The 15999-nt window shown below is 36.4% G+C and overlaps 1 protein-coding gene across 9 annotated transcripts in view; it reads right to left on the bottom strand.

Annotated features, from left to right (window-relative positions):
• USP34 (ubiquitin specific peptidase 34) overlaps positions 1-15999 on the bottom strand; it is a 256932-nt gene that overhangs the window by 171867 nt on the left and 69066 nt on the right. For all 9 annotated transcript variants that reach the window (XM_082746608.1, XM_082746605.1, XM_082746609.1 and 6 more), the window contains 3 exons: positions 5768-5835; positions 3316-3508; positions 2243-2304 (listed from right to left, as the gene is read on the bottom strand). In XM_082746608.1, the coding sequence (XP_082602734.1) occupies positions 2243-2304; positions 3316-3508; positions 5768-5835 (323 nt within the window). The remainder of the gene's footprint in view (positions 1-2242; positions 2305-3315; positions 3509-5767; positions 5836-15999) is intronic.

Raw genomic sequence — 15999 nt, 5'->3', positions numbered from 1 at the left:
CTCCCTCTCCCTTTGTCCCTTCCCCTGCTACATGGGGCCACAAGCTCTCTCTAAAGTAAATAAATCTTTAAAATAATAAAACAAAGGAGCGTTATTCATATGAACCAGAGTGGGAATAATCAAAATAGATAAGAACTGGTAAATGGAAAAACAAAATGTTGTACTTACATAATGTAATACTATTTTGCAATAAGGAACAAAGTACTACTTCACTCCACAGCATAAATAAGCCTCAAGAAAAACAGTATAATGAAAGAATAACTGAAAAGAAACTAAATGAAAAGGATAACTATCATAATTCCATCCATATGAAATGTCCATAATGGGTAAATCTATAGAGAGAAAGTATATTAGTGGGAGTAAGACTAGGAACTGATTACAAATTGGCAAAGGGGATCTTACTGAAGGGATGGAAATGTTCTAAAACTGGATTGTGCAGGACTCCTGGGTGGCTCAGTCAGTTAAATGTCTGCCTTCAGCTCAAGTCATGATCCTAGGGTCCTGGGATCCTAGGGTCCTGGGATCAAGTCCCACCATCAGGCTCCTTGATCATGGAAGAGCCTGCTTCTCCCTCTGCCTTCCATTCTCCCTGCTTGTGGGCGCTCTCTAACAAATAAATAAGTAAATACATACATACATACTGGATTGTGATGATTTTCATATAACTGTCAATTTCCTAAAATTCACTATAAAAACAGGTAAACTTTATGATAGATATAGTACTTATACCTTAATAAAACTGCTAAAAAGGAGAGAGACAATTCACAGGCTGCAACAATAATTTTCTCACCTTGTAAGAACGCTCCTCTTCCCAATTTGAACTACCTCTATCCACTGTTTCTCAAAATTTGGACTCTCCCCCCGCTTTCCTTTATCATGTCTTTAGAATGCACGTTCCTTATACTTTTCTTAAAAAGATCTTATTTATCTTTGAGAGAGAGAAAGAGAAAGAGAGAGAACATGCACACTAGCGGGGGTGAGGGGGCATGGGGGACAGAGGGTGAAGCAGACTCCCCTATTGAGCATGCGGGACTTAATCCCAGGACCCTGAGATCACTGACCTGAATCGAAGGCAGATGCTTAACAGACTATGCCACACAGACACCCCATGGGTTTTTTTCTCCCCCCAATGGAATGCCTTCTTACTCTCTATGCACTGTTTCAGCAACATAAAGATCTAGCTAGCCTGGACATGTGAAGTTACTGTAGTGATATTCCAGGGTTGTTTTGTTTTGTTTTGTTTGGCAGAGGTGGGAGGTAATTACTGTACTGGCAAATTTAACATTCTCTTAGGCAGTCTTATGGAGGAGGCAGCACTAAAGGAGTAAAAAGGGAAATCCAGAGCTGTAGTTTTACATACTGGATATAGTCTCTGTAATGTCCTGACTACTGGAAATAGTACTCCAATATGACCCAGAATTTATAAAGCTATGATCAACTCTAGGCAACATATTTTAAGGGGATCATGAATCAAGAATATTGCCAAAGATGAAAGAATGATCTGGTAATATATCTAAACACCATAACATATATTGGAAGAATAAGAACTCATTAGCCTGGAGATGCAAAAGCGTAAAGAGATATCATCTTTGGCTTTCACATTCACAAAGAGTTGGGTTCAACTGAGATTAACTCCACAGGACAGAATTAAAATCAATGCACAAAAGGTAGAATAAAGCAAAAATACGACTCTTTCATACAATTGTGAATTTTCTAACACCTTAAAACTATACAATTCTGTCCAAGCAGAAGCTATTACTACCCAAATGAGATTTTAAAATGGATTTCTACACTGGACAAACACCTAAATGGAATACTGGAATAAATAAATATTTCCAAGATACTGAAAAGCCCTAAGCTATAACAACTACTTCTTTCTAAACATGAACATCACTGACTTGGTTTTTCCCCCAAAAATGTGTTGAATAAGGTCTTCACATTATTGGCATCAAGTGTGCTTTCTGAAAACTAACAATACCATATTCTTTACTACTAAATTTTCCCTTATAAATAGTACCCTTCTGCATTTTGTGACACTAATACTATGTGTTGGTATACCTTTTAAAAAACAAATGGTTCAACCTACTGTTCTGACAGTTTATTCAAAACTATACAAATGAAGCCACAAGGCAAAGAATTTCTAGTAAATACTTCAAACCTAATAGTCACAATTATTATTTACCATATAAGCAGCTGCACAATAAAATGATACACTTATATATAAATTAATATTCCTACTTACGTTTCTGTGTCTGATACCAAGGATTCATTATTGCATACATCATTGAAGGTGTGAAGTTGATTCTACAATTAGAGAAAAAAAATTAAAGGTATTTTTACAAGTTTTTTCTGGTATGTTACCAACTGTTAAGAAACATGGTTTGATATATATAAAATCAATAACCAGATCAAAATTATAAAACGTAAGACAGAAAGATTCACATACACACTCACCAATTAGTCTGGCATTTCTTTTATCATATTAAAATAAAATAATTTCATCCTACCAGTAATACCTCATGCTTTATTCCACTAAGTACATATGAAAAATCAAGAAAACAAAGCTAAATAAGGGAAAAACACAAAAACCTAATGCAAGCAAGTGGTAAGTCAAACTACAGAAATAAAATTTAAGGAAAGGCTTCTTCAATAAATTCATTTATGATTTACTTCAGAAAAATGTCAAGTATTTTCTACATTTACAAAGTCTAATACCTGGGTAAAATCTAGTTACTCCAAGAATAACTACACTACAAAGAAGTAAAGTTCATGGAGACCCTGGTATACCAGAAAAAGCATATCCATTCTAAAGCATTCAGCTAACTTCTTAGCTCTAGCAAATTGCTATTGTACAAGAATATAGACTTATGGATACCACATCTTCTTCCCATCTCATCCCCAAAATGAGATATGTATTACTATACATGTTTCTATTTAAAACATTACTTGCAGGGCTTTTGGGTGGTTCAATCGGTTAAGTGTCTGCCTTCAGCTCAGGTCATGATCCCAGGGTGCTGGGATCTCACCAGCATCAGGCTTCCTGCTCAGTGGGGAGCCTGCTTCTCCCTTTGCCCCTCCCCCAACTTGTGCTCTTTCTGTCTCTCTCTCAAAATAAATTATTTTTTTTTAAATCTTTTAAAAATAAAATAAGGAAAATACTGAAATTATCAGGACCATACAAAGTAAAACATGTAAAATACTTAGCACAATGCCTCACATAAGTGCTCCATAAATAGCAGGTATTATGATGATGATGATGATGACAGTGCGAAAGGCAAATTAAAAAATGACTCAAAATAAATAAATATAGCCTACCGTTATCTGACTTAGTCCAGCCAATCTCATTGTCAAAGTCGGTGACATGAAGTACTTAAATGCAAGATCTAGGCTTTCTTTATCAAAGCATAATGTTGTATCCAATGGTTCTTTCACTGTGCTCCACATTAAGTCAGCCATGTTTCGAGCCGCACTCTGTCTTAACTCCTGATCAGAGAGCTTGCATAAATACCTTAAATGATTCAGAAATAAAACATATATAAAAACCTGCAAAATACTCCTAAAACCTCTTCAATAATTCAATAATATTCATTTGCTCCATACCTCCAAATGTTTAGTAAAGTAGAATCTGACATCCTAGGATTAACATTCCCAATTTAAATTATTCCTAAGTGATGCTTCAAATATTGTGACCTGAGGCACTATGTCCTTTGCTGAAGCAGAAACTGCCAAGAGCCAAGTCATTTAACACTGGACTCTGTACCTCCACTGAAGCTTTTTATTCTCACACCTGTCATGTACATAGCTTGTGCTGCTTTCATATGTAACAGTACATCTACCCCCCACATAAGCAAACCTCTTAAAATGTGTATATTTTTTTAAAAAAATTTTTATTTGGCTTCCAGATATCACAAACCACTGGTTTTCCTCAGGTCCTGCATGTTCTATTTGGTTAGTTCCTCCTCCTCTATCCAACCTTTCAACATCCTTGAGGTTTGTTAATGGATTGCAAAATGGCCCCAAAATACTCCTATCATTTTACATAGGTCTTTGCAATACAACTTCACCACTCTTCCCATCAAAAGGTGTCATCTATTTCTCTACTCCCTGATTCTGAGCTTTACCACGAAAGCTGATTTAACCAATGGAACAATAAAAGATGTGAGAGAAAAAGAAGTTTAAAATGCCTTTGAGCTTGCCCTTTCTTGATGGGAACTCTTCCATCACCAAGAAAAGGAACCCAGGTTAGGCTGCTGGATGAGGGAGACATGGCTAATGCCCCAACTAACAACTAGACAACTCTAAGATGAACAGGAACTCGCCTCCACTTCCAGTAACACTCAACCTGTCAACCAGAGGATACAAGAGTGAGGTGCTATCTTTAGAGAATGCAGTTCCAGCCATGTCAGCCCAAAACAAAAAAACTAGTCAGCCCAAGAACTGTGAGAAATAATAAATGGCTGTTATTTTAAGTCACTAAGATTTGGGGGTGGTTTTCTTACTCAGCAAAAGCAAACTGATACAAAGGTTCCATCCTCAACATACTTCTATTCACCTTCTAGACTCTACCCAGATAATCTCTCACTCACTTCCATGAAGTGTTTAATAACTGCTGTCCTTATACCGATAACTCAATTAATGGTACTGTTCTTAATTATATGCTTATACTCCCAATTCACCAGGGCCACTTAAATGTTTCACAAGCATCTCAAAATTAAGTCTCAAAGTTCTGATCAGTTCTCCTGATCAGTCTTTCACATCTTTCACATCTCCGTTAATGATACAGCACAAAAAAGAAATTGAGGTGGGGCGCTTAAGTGATGCCCACCCCTTTAAATCCCAGAATCACCAATCCTATTCACTTTATTTTCACTTACATCAATTCAATTTTCAAAATCACCTTCCTTGCACCAGTAACCATCATACCATCATTCCTTTCAAGGACTACTAAGCTAACCTTTCAACTGGTCTCCCAGCTCCTACTCTTGACAATCCTACTATTTATGATACATTTAAAAGCTGAAGTCATCTGCTAAAAATCATCATGACTCACCTGCTGAAAAGCATTGAATAGAATCCCTTTGCTAAAATTAAATCCAAACTCTTTATAATGGCTTTAATGTCCAAAATAACCTGGCCTTGCTTATCAACCTCATATCATAATTATTCCTCCCTACACATTATATTCCACAACAGTCTGCTTCTACTTTCTTTAATGTCATATTCTTTCCAACTTCAAAGCTTACATCCTATATTCCTGTACAGAGTCTGCTCAAAAAGAGAAATCTTTTCTTCTCTGCTATATCCCCAATGCCTAGAACATAATATCCTTGTATATCTTTGTTGACTGCATAAGGTGGACTGCCATGTAAACACTGTGAACCTCTTTATACATTCATGTAAAAGGAAAAAAAAAAGGTCCAGAAGAATATGGCTGGTTCAGTTGCTGGAACATACAACTCTTGATCTAAGTAGTGGTTTTGAGTTTGAGCCCCATGCTGGGTGTAAGTATTACTTAAAAAACAAACAAACAAACAAACAAAAAAATCTTTAAGAAAAAAAGTCCAACATAAATTGCTTAAAAGTGAACATTAAATATGAGCCTACGTGAGCATAAAAAATATTATACACCAAACTGTCAATTAAAATGTTCTCTCGAGGACAGGAGTACAGTACAAGAGACTTTCTAACAACATAATTCTACACTATGTTAAGAACTATTTAAATGTAGTACATTGTTAATCAAGAGGAAAAGATTTTATAAACTTACCTAATAACATAGGTCCTAAAAGGGATAATGTGCTGCATGACAGCAGGGATATGTAGCCATATTCTAATCTATAAAGAAACAAATATGACATTAATGTATAATGATTATGTGAAATACACATAATACACATTACTGTAACTACAAACAAGAACACTAAATATTTTGTTGGTTTTAAAACTATATACATTTTTACATATTTTTAAAAGAATAAACTAAAAAACAGGATTACACACAAATCAGGTGAGTAACCTATATACATTTTGAAATATACATAGTATCAATCTCACAAATGTTAGCTTCTTGCTCAAAAGGGAGTACTATCTACCTATCCTGGTAATATCATCTTACTACAGGATACTCTATACTTCTTCCTATGAAAGCAACACAAGTACCATAGTGTTAAATTAGCTTTTTAATAAATCACCTTAGTTTTTAATAAAAAATTTCTCCCTTCTAAAAAATACCAAATTACCTGTGATTTCTAGTCATTTCAATATCCAACTAAAGGAAATCTATTTTATAGATTATAGTATCAACAATTTACTGAATTAAACTCTTAAGTACTAACCTAAGAATTATAATTTTTTCAAAATATGCTTACTTCATAGTTTTAGTCTCATAAATAATGGCTTAAGTATCAGGTAAGAACAAAGATCCTACACAAATTATCAAATAACAAGTTATAATACTAAGTCTTACCAAAGGCAAGGACACAGAAACAAATTTGTAAATAAAAAATGTATGGCTCCACTCTAATCAAAAATACCTATGTAAGTTTTACAGCAAACACTATACTAATAGGCTAATGTTAAAACTTCTCCTTCTAAAATTCAGAATACAACAAGAACAACTTTAATTCATATTGATCAGAAGGTCCTAAACAGTACAAAAAAACTAAGTCGTTAAACTAAAAATGAAGCACTGGGAGCCTGGGTGGCTCAGTGGGTTAAGCCTCTACCTTTGGCTCAGGTCAAGATCTCAGAGTCCTGGGATCGAGCCCCGCATTGGGCTCTCTGCTCAGCAGAGAACCTGCTTCTCCCCTCCCCCTATGCCTGCCTCTCTGCCTACTTGTGATCTTTCTCTCTCTGTCAAATGGATAAATAAATAAAATCTTTAAAAATGAAGCATTAAGGGTGCCTGGGTGGCTCAGTGGGTTAAGCCGTTGCCTTCGGCTCAGGTCATGATCTCAGGGTCCTGGGATCGAGTCCCACATCGGGCTCTCTGCTCAGCAGGGAGCCTGCTTCCCTCTCTCTCTTTCTGCCTGCCTCTCCGTCTACTTGTGACTTCTCTCTGTCAAATAAATAAATAAAATCTTTTAAAAAAATAAAATAAAATAAATAAAATTTAAAAAAATGAAGCATTAAAATCAGTATCACTTAACAAAGCAGCAGAAAAATAAATTTTATTAAAAAGCCATTTATAACTGCACCAAAAATAATAAATACCTAGGAATAAACGTAACCAAGGAGCTGAAAGACCTATACTCTGAAAACGATGAAACACTAATGAAAGAAACTGAAAATGACACAAATAAGAAAGAGTCCACATTCATAAATTGGAAGACGGAATTAATACCAACGAAATGGTCATAAGCAATCTACAAATCCAATTCAATCCCTATCCAAATACCAACAGCATTTCTCACAGAACCAGAAGAAATAATTCTGAAATTTGTACAGAACCGCAAAACACCCCAAATAGCCAGAAAAAACTTTAAAAAGAAAAGGAAAGCAGGAGGCATCACAATTCCAAACTTAAAGTTCTATTACAAAACTCTAGAAATCAAAACAGTGTAATACTGGCACAAAAACAAACACATAGATCAATGGAAGACAACAGAGAATGCAGAATTGAACGCATGAATATATGGTCAATTAATCCACAATAAAAGCAGCAAGAACATACAATGAGGAAAAAACAATTCTCATCAATAAACAGTGTTGTGACAACTGTACAGCCACATGCAGAAGAATGACAATGGGCCACTTTCTCACACCATACACAAAAACAAAATTCATACTGGATTAAAAAACTAAATGTGAAATCTAAAACTTCTCAAAAAAAAACAAAACACAGGCATCCCTTGAACATCAACCTCAGCAATATTTTTCTAGATATGATTCCTTAGGCAAATAAAAAAGCAAAAATAAACTATTCTGATTACACTAAAATAAAAAGCTTTTACATAGCAAAGGAAACCAACAAAACTAAAAGACAACCTACTAAATGGAAGAATATATTTGCAAATGGCATACCTGATATTTGTTAATATCCAAAATTTATAAAGAACTTATACAACACACACAAAAAAAATCTGATTAAAAATGGGCAGAGGGCCCAAACAGACATTACTAATGATGCTCAACATCATTACTCATCAGGGAAATGCAAATCAAAACCACAATGAGTTATTAACCTTATACTTGTCAGAATGGTGAGAATCAAAAAGATCAATTAAGTGTTGGTGAGGGTGGGAAAAATGATGGTGGGACTTTAATCTGTGCAGCCACTGTGGAAAGCAGTATGGAGGCTCCTCAAAAAATTAATTCTACACATATATACATGCATACACAATAAAATATTACTCAGCCATAAGAAAGAATGGGATCTTCCCAAAAGCAGTAACATGAATGGACCTACAGAGTATTATCCTAAGTGACATAAGACAGAGGAAGAAAAATACCTCATGATTTCACTTACACATGGAATCTACTTATCAAAACAGGGGCACCTGGGTGGCTCAGTGGGTTAAGCCTCTGCCTTCGGCTCAAGTCACAATCTCAGAGTCCTGAGATTGAGCCCCGCATTGGGCTCTCTGCTCAGTAGGGAGTCTGCTTCCTCCTCTCTCTCTGCCTGCCTCTTTCTGCCTACTTGTGATCTCTGTCAAATAAAAAAAAAAAGCTTAAAAAAAATAAATATCAAAACAACAAATATCAAAACTAATAATGCTAATAATAAAACAATAAATATCAAAGCTAATGAAAAGCAGAAACAGACCCATAAATACAGAGTGCTGGTGGTTGCCAAAGGGGAGGGAAGTGGGGTGATGGACAAAATAGGGTAAGAGTAGTCGTAAATACAGGCTTTCATTTATGGAATGAGTAAGTCACAAGGATAAAAGATACAGCATAGGGAAAATAGTCAATCATATGATACTGGGGTTGTAGCAAGGTGAGAGACGGCAGCTACACTTATGTTAAGCATAGCAAAACATATGGACTTGTCCAAGGACAATGTTATATACCTCAAAAATATGACACCATATACCTAAAACGTTGACAGAAGGGTAAAGAAGAGATTTAAACTTAAGCGGAAACTAGTAACATTATATGTTAACTATAATGGAAACTAAAATTTAAAAAAATACAACCATTAAAATAAACTTAAGGGGCACCTGGGTGGCTCATTCGGTTGGCTCTCTGACTCTTGGTGTCAACTCAGGTTGTGATCTCATGGGTTGTGGGATCAAGCCCATCACTCAGTGGGGAGTCTGCTTGAGAATTCTCTCCCTATGCCCCTTCCCCACTCATACTCAGTGCTCTATCTCACTAAAATAAAAAAATCTTTAAAAAAGACTCAAGTGACCACCAACTTGATACAGTCTGCTATATGCAGAAGGTGTTATATACAAACCTAAGGGCAACCATGAATCGAAAACCAGTAATATGCAAACAATAAAGTGAAAGGAATCCAGATATATCACTAAAGCCAACAAACAATGAAAGAACACCAATGAGTAGTAATTTAATAGTAGCAGAGGACTTTAACACTCCACTTACATCCAAACAGAAAATCAACAATCATACAGTGCCTTTGAATGACACACTGGACATGGATTTAACAGACATTTTCAGAACATCCTATCCTAAAACAGAATGCACATTCTTTTCAAGTGCACATGAACATTCTCTAAAACACATACTAGGCCAAAAACAAAATCTCAAAAAATTAAAAATAATCAAAGTCATGCTATACATCTTTTCTAACCACATTGCTATGAAACTAGAAATCAACCACAGGAAAAACTCTGGAAAGGACACAAATACATGAAGGTTAAATAACATGCTACTAAATAATGAACGGGAGTGCCTGGTTGGCTCAGTGGGTTAAGTGTCCACCTTTGGCTCATGTCATGATTCTGGGATCCTGGGATCAAACCCCGTGTTGGGCTCCCTGCTCCAAAGTAAGCCTGTTCTCCCTCTCCCACTACCCCTGCTTGTGTGCACTCACTCACTCTCACTCTGTGACAATAAATAAATGAAATCTTTAAAACAATCAATGAAAAAAAAAAATCAGAGAAAAAATAAAAAATTACACAGAAACAAATGAAAATGAAAACACAATAGTCCAAAATCTTTAGGATACAGCAAAACTGGTTCTAAGAGAGGCGTGTATAGGGGCACTCGGCTGGTTCAGTCAGTGGAGCATACAACTGTAATTTCAGGGTATGGGTTCAAACCCCATTTTGAATATAGTGATTACTTAAAAATTAAAAGCTTATAGGGCACCTGGATGGCTCGCATCAGTTAAGCATCTGCCTTCAGCTTGGGTCATGATCCCAGGGTCCTGGGATCAAGCCCCACATTGGGCTCCCTGCCCAGCAGGGAATCGGTTTCTCTCTCTCTCTGCTCCTCCACCAGCTCATACTTCCTTTCTCATTCTCTCTGGAAAAATTAAGATCTTTAAAAAAATAATAATAGTTTTTAAAAAATAAAATTTTTTATTAAAAATCTTAAAGAGGGAAGTGTAGAGCAATATACACCTACCTCAAGAAGTCTGAACAATCTCAAACAACGTAACTTTACACCTAAAGGAGCTAGATAAAGAAAAAACAAAACCCAAACCCAGGAAAAGAAATAAAAAAGATCAGAGCAGAAATAAATGAAATGCAAGCTAAAAAGAAACAACAGAACAGAGAAAACCAAAAGCTGTTTCTTTTATCGCAAAAGTGATAAAACTCCTAAAAAAAAAAAGAGGACCTAAAGAAACAAAATTACTAATGAAAGAGAATAAATAACCACCAACACCACAGAAATACAATTTTAACAGAATACTACGAAAACTTTTTTGCCAACAAATTGAATAACTGTGAACAAATGCATAAATTCCTAGAAACATATAACCTACCAAAACTAAAGCAGAAATAAATAGAAAATTTGAAGACTTAATTACCAACAATGAAATTGAATCTGTAATAAAACAATTCCATGATGAGATGGCTTCACAGATATTTCTACCAACCATTTAAAGAATTAATACTTATTCTTCTTAAACTATTCCACAAAACAGAAGAGGAAGGAAAACTTCCAAATTCATTCTAGGAGACTGGTATCACCTTGAGATTAAAACCGGATAAAAGGGGTGCCTGGGTGGCTCAGTGGGTTAAAGCCTCTGCCTCAGGCTCACTCAGGTCATGATCCCAGGGTCCTGGGATCAAGCCCCGTATTGGGCTCTCTGCTTGACAGGGAGACTGCTTCCCTTCCTCTCTCTCTGCCTGCCTGTCTGCCTACTTGTGATCTCTGTCAAATAAATAAATAAAATCTTAAAAAAAAAAAACAACAACTCATAAAGACACCACAAAAAAAGAACTAGAGGCCAACAGTTCTTATAAATATGGATGCAAATATCCCCAACAATATTATTAGCAAACCAAATTCAACAAAATATTAAAAAAAAAAATCATACAACACCAATCAAGTGGCATTTATTCCCAGGATCCAAGATGGCTCAATATTCATAAATCAGCATGACTCGTCACATCCATAAGAGAAAGGGAAAAAAAACATTATCATCTCAGTAAGTGCAGAAAAAGCATGTGACAAAGTACAACATCCATTCATGGTAAAAAGCCTCACCAAAGAAGGTCTACATAGAACATATCTCAACATAATAAAGGCCTTATATGAAAAACCCACAGCCAACATCAGACTGAGTGGTGAAAAACTTGAGAGCTTTTCCCCTAAGGTCAGGAACAAGACACGGAAGTTAACTCTTACCACTTTTACTCATTTTGTAAAAAGTCCTAGCCACAGCAGTCAGACAAGAAAAAGGGGAAAAAAATAGGGTATAGAAATTGGTAAGGAGGAAATGGAATTTTCACTATTTGCAGATGACATGATGCCATATATACAGTACCCTACAGGCTCCACCAAAAGACTAGAACTGATAAATGAATCCAGTAAATTCAAAAGACATAAAATCAATGTACAGAAATCCACTGCATTTCTATACACTAATAATGAATCAGCAGAAATTGAAATCAAGAAAACAACCCCATGTACAATTGCACCAAAAATAATTAAATACCTAGGAACACACTTAACCAAGAAGATGAAAGACCTATACTCTGAAAACTATAAAACACTCATGAAAGAAATTCAAAACATGCAAAGAAACGGAAAGACATGCCACGCTCATGGGTTTCAAGAACAAGTATTGTTAAAATGTCCATACTACCCAGAGCAATCTACAGATTTAACACAATCCCTACACAAATACCAACAGCATTTTTCATGGAACTAGAACAAACAATCCTAAAATTTGTATGGAACCACAGAAGACCTCATACAGCCAAAGCAATCTTGAAAAAGAAAAACAAATCTGGAAGTAAAACAATTGCAGGTAATACAACTTCAAGCTGTATTACCAACCAGTAGTAATAAAAAGAGCATGATACTGGGGGCACCCATTGGCTCAGTTTATTGAGCATCTGCTTGGTTTCCACGTTGGGTCATGATCTCAGGAGTGAGACCAGGCCTACATTAGGCTCTGCGCTCAGCACAGTCTGCCTGGAATTCTCTACCTCCCTCTCCCTTTGCCCTGCCCTTGCTCGTGTACTCTAAAATAAATAAACAAAATCTTTAAAAAAACAAAACAAAACAAAACAAAACAGTATGGCACAGACATAAAAACAGGTAAGTAAGTCAATGGAATAGAACAGAAAGCCCAGAATTATACTGTCAATTATCTTCCACAAAGAAGAAAAGAAGATACAATGGGGGAAAAGACAGACTCTTCAACAAATGGTGTTAGGAAAACTGGACAGTTACATGCAAAAAAATGAAACTAGACCACTTTCTTACACCACACACAAAAATAAACTCAAAGTGGATTAAAAACCTAAATGTAAGACCTGAAAACCATAAAAATCCTAGAAAACCGCACAGGCAGTAATTTCTCTGACATCAGCCATAGCAACATTTTTCTACATATATTTCCTAAGGCAAAGGAAACCAAAGCAAAAATGACTATTGGGACTACATAAAAATAAAGTCTCTGCACAACAAAGGAAACAACCAACAAAACTAAAAAAGGCAACCCACCAAATGGAAAAAGACGATTTCAAGTGAAATATCTGATAAAGGGTTAATATCCAAAATATATAAAGAACTTATACAATTCAACACACATACAAAAAAAAAAATCCAATTAAAAATGGGTGAAGATATGAACAGACATTTCTCCAAAGAAGACAGAGAGATGGCCGAGACACATGAAAAGAAGCTCAACATCACTCACCATCAGGAAAACAAATCAAAACTATAATGGGATATCACTGACACCTGTCAAAATAGCCAAAATCAAAAACATAAGAAACAACAATTGCTGGTGAGGATGCAAATGCTGGTAGGAACGCAAACTTATACAGCTACTGTGGAAGAAAGTATGGAGGTTCCCCAACAGATTAAAATAGAACTACCCTAGGATCACACTAGAAACTACCCTAGTAATCACACAACTGGCTATGTACCCAAAAAATGAAAACACTAATTCAGAAGAATATATGCACCCCTATTTTTTTAATTCTTTTATTAGCATATAATCAATTATTAGCCCTAGGGGTACAGGTCTGTGACTCACTAGGTTTACACACTTCATAGCACTCACCATAGCACATACCTCCCCCAATGTCCATAACACCGCCACCTTCCCCCTACCTCCTCCCCCAGCAACCCTGCACCCCTATGTTTATTGCAGCATTACTTACAATACCCAAACTATGGAAGCAGCCAAAGTACCCATTGACAAATGAATGGATAAAGATGTGGCACATACAGAATGAAATATTACTTAACCATAAAAAAGAATGAAATTTTGCCATTTTCAATGACACCGATAGAGCTACAGAGTATAATCCTGAACTAAATAAATCAGAGAAAGATACCATACGATCTCACTCATTTGTGGAATTTAAGAAACAAAACAAATGAGCAAAAGGGGGGGGAAGAGACAAAACCAGAGACTCAACTATAGAGAAGTTATGTTTATCAGAAGGGATGAGAGTGAAGAGATGAAGGACATAGAGGGTGGAAATTTGTCATTATGAAATAAAATAAAATGATAAAAAAAATTATAATTGGGGGTGCCTAGCTGGCTCAGTCTGTAGAGCATGAGACTTGTGAACTCAGGGTCATGAGCCCCACACTGGGCATGGAGCCCACTACTTCAAAGAAAAAAATAAATAAAAATAAAAATTGTTAAGAAACTAAAGACATATAGGGACGCCTGTGTGGCTCAGTGGGTTAAGCCTCTGCCTTCGGCTCAGGTCATGATCTCGGGGATCGAGTCCCACATCGGGCTCTCTGCTCAGCGGGGAGCCTGCTTCCACCTCTCTCTCTGCCTCTCTGCCTACTTGTGATCTCTCTCTCTGTCAAATAAATACATAAATAAATAAATAAAATAAATCTTTGAATAAACCTAGCACTTAAAAAAAAAAAAAAGAAACAAAAGACATATAAACACCTATATAGAAACAGAAAAATAGGAGAGAAATTTAAGGACATGTAAATAAAAACACATTTACCATGGTTACAGATAAGGAGACTCATCTGCAGAGATGACCATTCTCCCCAAACTGATTTACAGAATCATGGTAACCCAAAAGGTTTATATGTAGTAATCAGGCATTGATTCTAAATAGAAAGATCCATGAGAAGAAAAAACTCTTTAAAAATGACAGGGTGATGGAGCGCCTGGGTGGCTCAGTGGGTAAAAGCCTCTGCCTTCAGCTCAGGTCATGATCCCAGGGTCCTGGCATCGAGCCCCACATGGGGCTCTCTGCTCAGCAGGGAGCCTGCTTCCCCCATCTCTCCGTCTACTTGTGATCTCTGTCAAATAAATAAATAACTTTAAAAAAAATAATAAAAATAAAAATGACAGGGTGGGGTGCCTGGGTGGCTCAGTGGGTTAAAGCCTCTGCCTTTGGCTCAGGTCATGATTCCAGAGTCCTGGGATTTAGCCCAGCATCAGGCTCCCTGCTTGGGGGGGAAGCCTGCTTCCCCCACTCTCTCTCTGCTTCTCTCTCTCCCTACTTGTGATCTCTGTCAAATAAAAAATAAAATCTTAAAAAAATAAAAATGACAGGGTATGATGAGGTAATGTACAGACAGCATCTTGCCTATAATTAGCAATATTGTATAGCATATTTGAAAGTTGCTAAGAATAATCCTTAGAAGTTCTCATGACAAGAAAAAAGAATTTTGTTAACTATGAATGGAGATGAATGTTAATTTTATTGTGACAAACATTTCACAATATATATTAATACTGATTTGTTATATTCTATACTTCAATGTAACATTATATGTCAATTATATCTTTTAAAAAAGTAGAGGAATGATAGGAAGGTAGAACTTGTTTTCCCAGACGCAAGTCTTGCTGTCTCCAAAGATTACGATGTACAAATAGCTAATTATTGGGCAGAGACAATGTAATATACTAGAAGATCCCAGACCCATGGACATACAAAGACATCTAATTTATAACAAAATGGTAATGGGAAATGAAGGAAGGACTGTCTTTGCTAAAGTGTTAGGACCAATGCTTGTTTCTAAGAAAAAGAAAATTAGGGGCTCCTAGGTGACATTCTTGGTTTTGACTCAGGTCGTGACCTCAGGGTCTTGAGATTGAGCCCACATCAGGCTCCATGCTCAGCAGAGGGTCTTCTTAAGATACTCTGTCCCCCTGGGTGGCTCAGTTGGTTGGACGACTGCCTTCGGCTCAGGTCATGATCCCGGAGTCCCGGGATCGAGTCCCGCATCGGGCTCCCAGCTCCACGGGGAGTCTGCTTCTCTCTCTGACCTTCTCCTCACTCATGCTCTCTCTCACTGTCTCTCTCTCTCAAAAATAAATAAATAAAATCTTTAAAAAAAAAAAAAAAGATACTTTGTCCCTCTCCTTCTGCCCCTCCTGCTCATGCACTCTCTAAAACAAATAAATCTTTAAAAAAAAAA

This window comes from Mustela nivalis (genome assembly GCF_964662115.1).
Source record: "Mustela nivalis genome assembly, chromosome: 8".
Classification (NCBI taxonomy): Eukaryota; Metazoa; Chordata; class Mammalia; order Carnivora; family Mustelidae; genus Mustela; species Mustela nivalis.
Note: the sequence above shows the minus strand (reverse complement) of the source record. Positions and strands in the feature narration are given on the sequence as shown.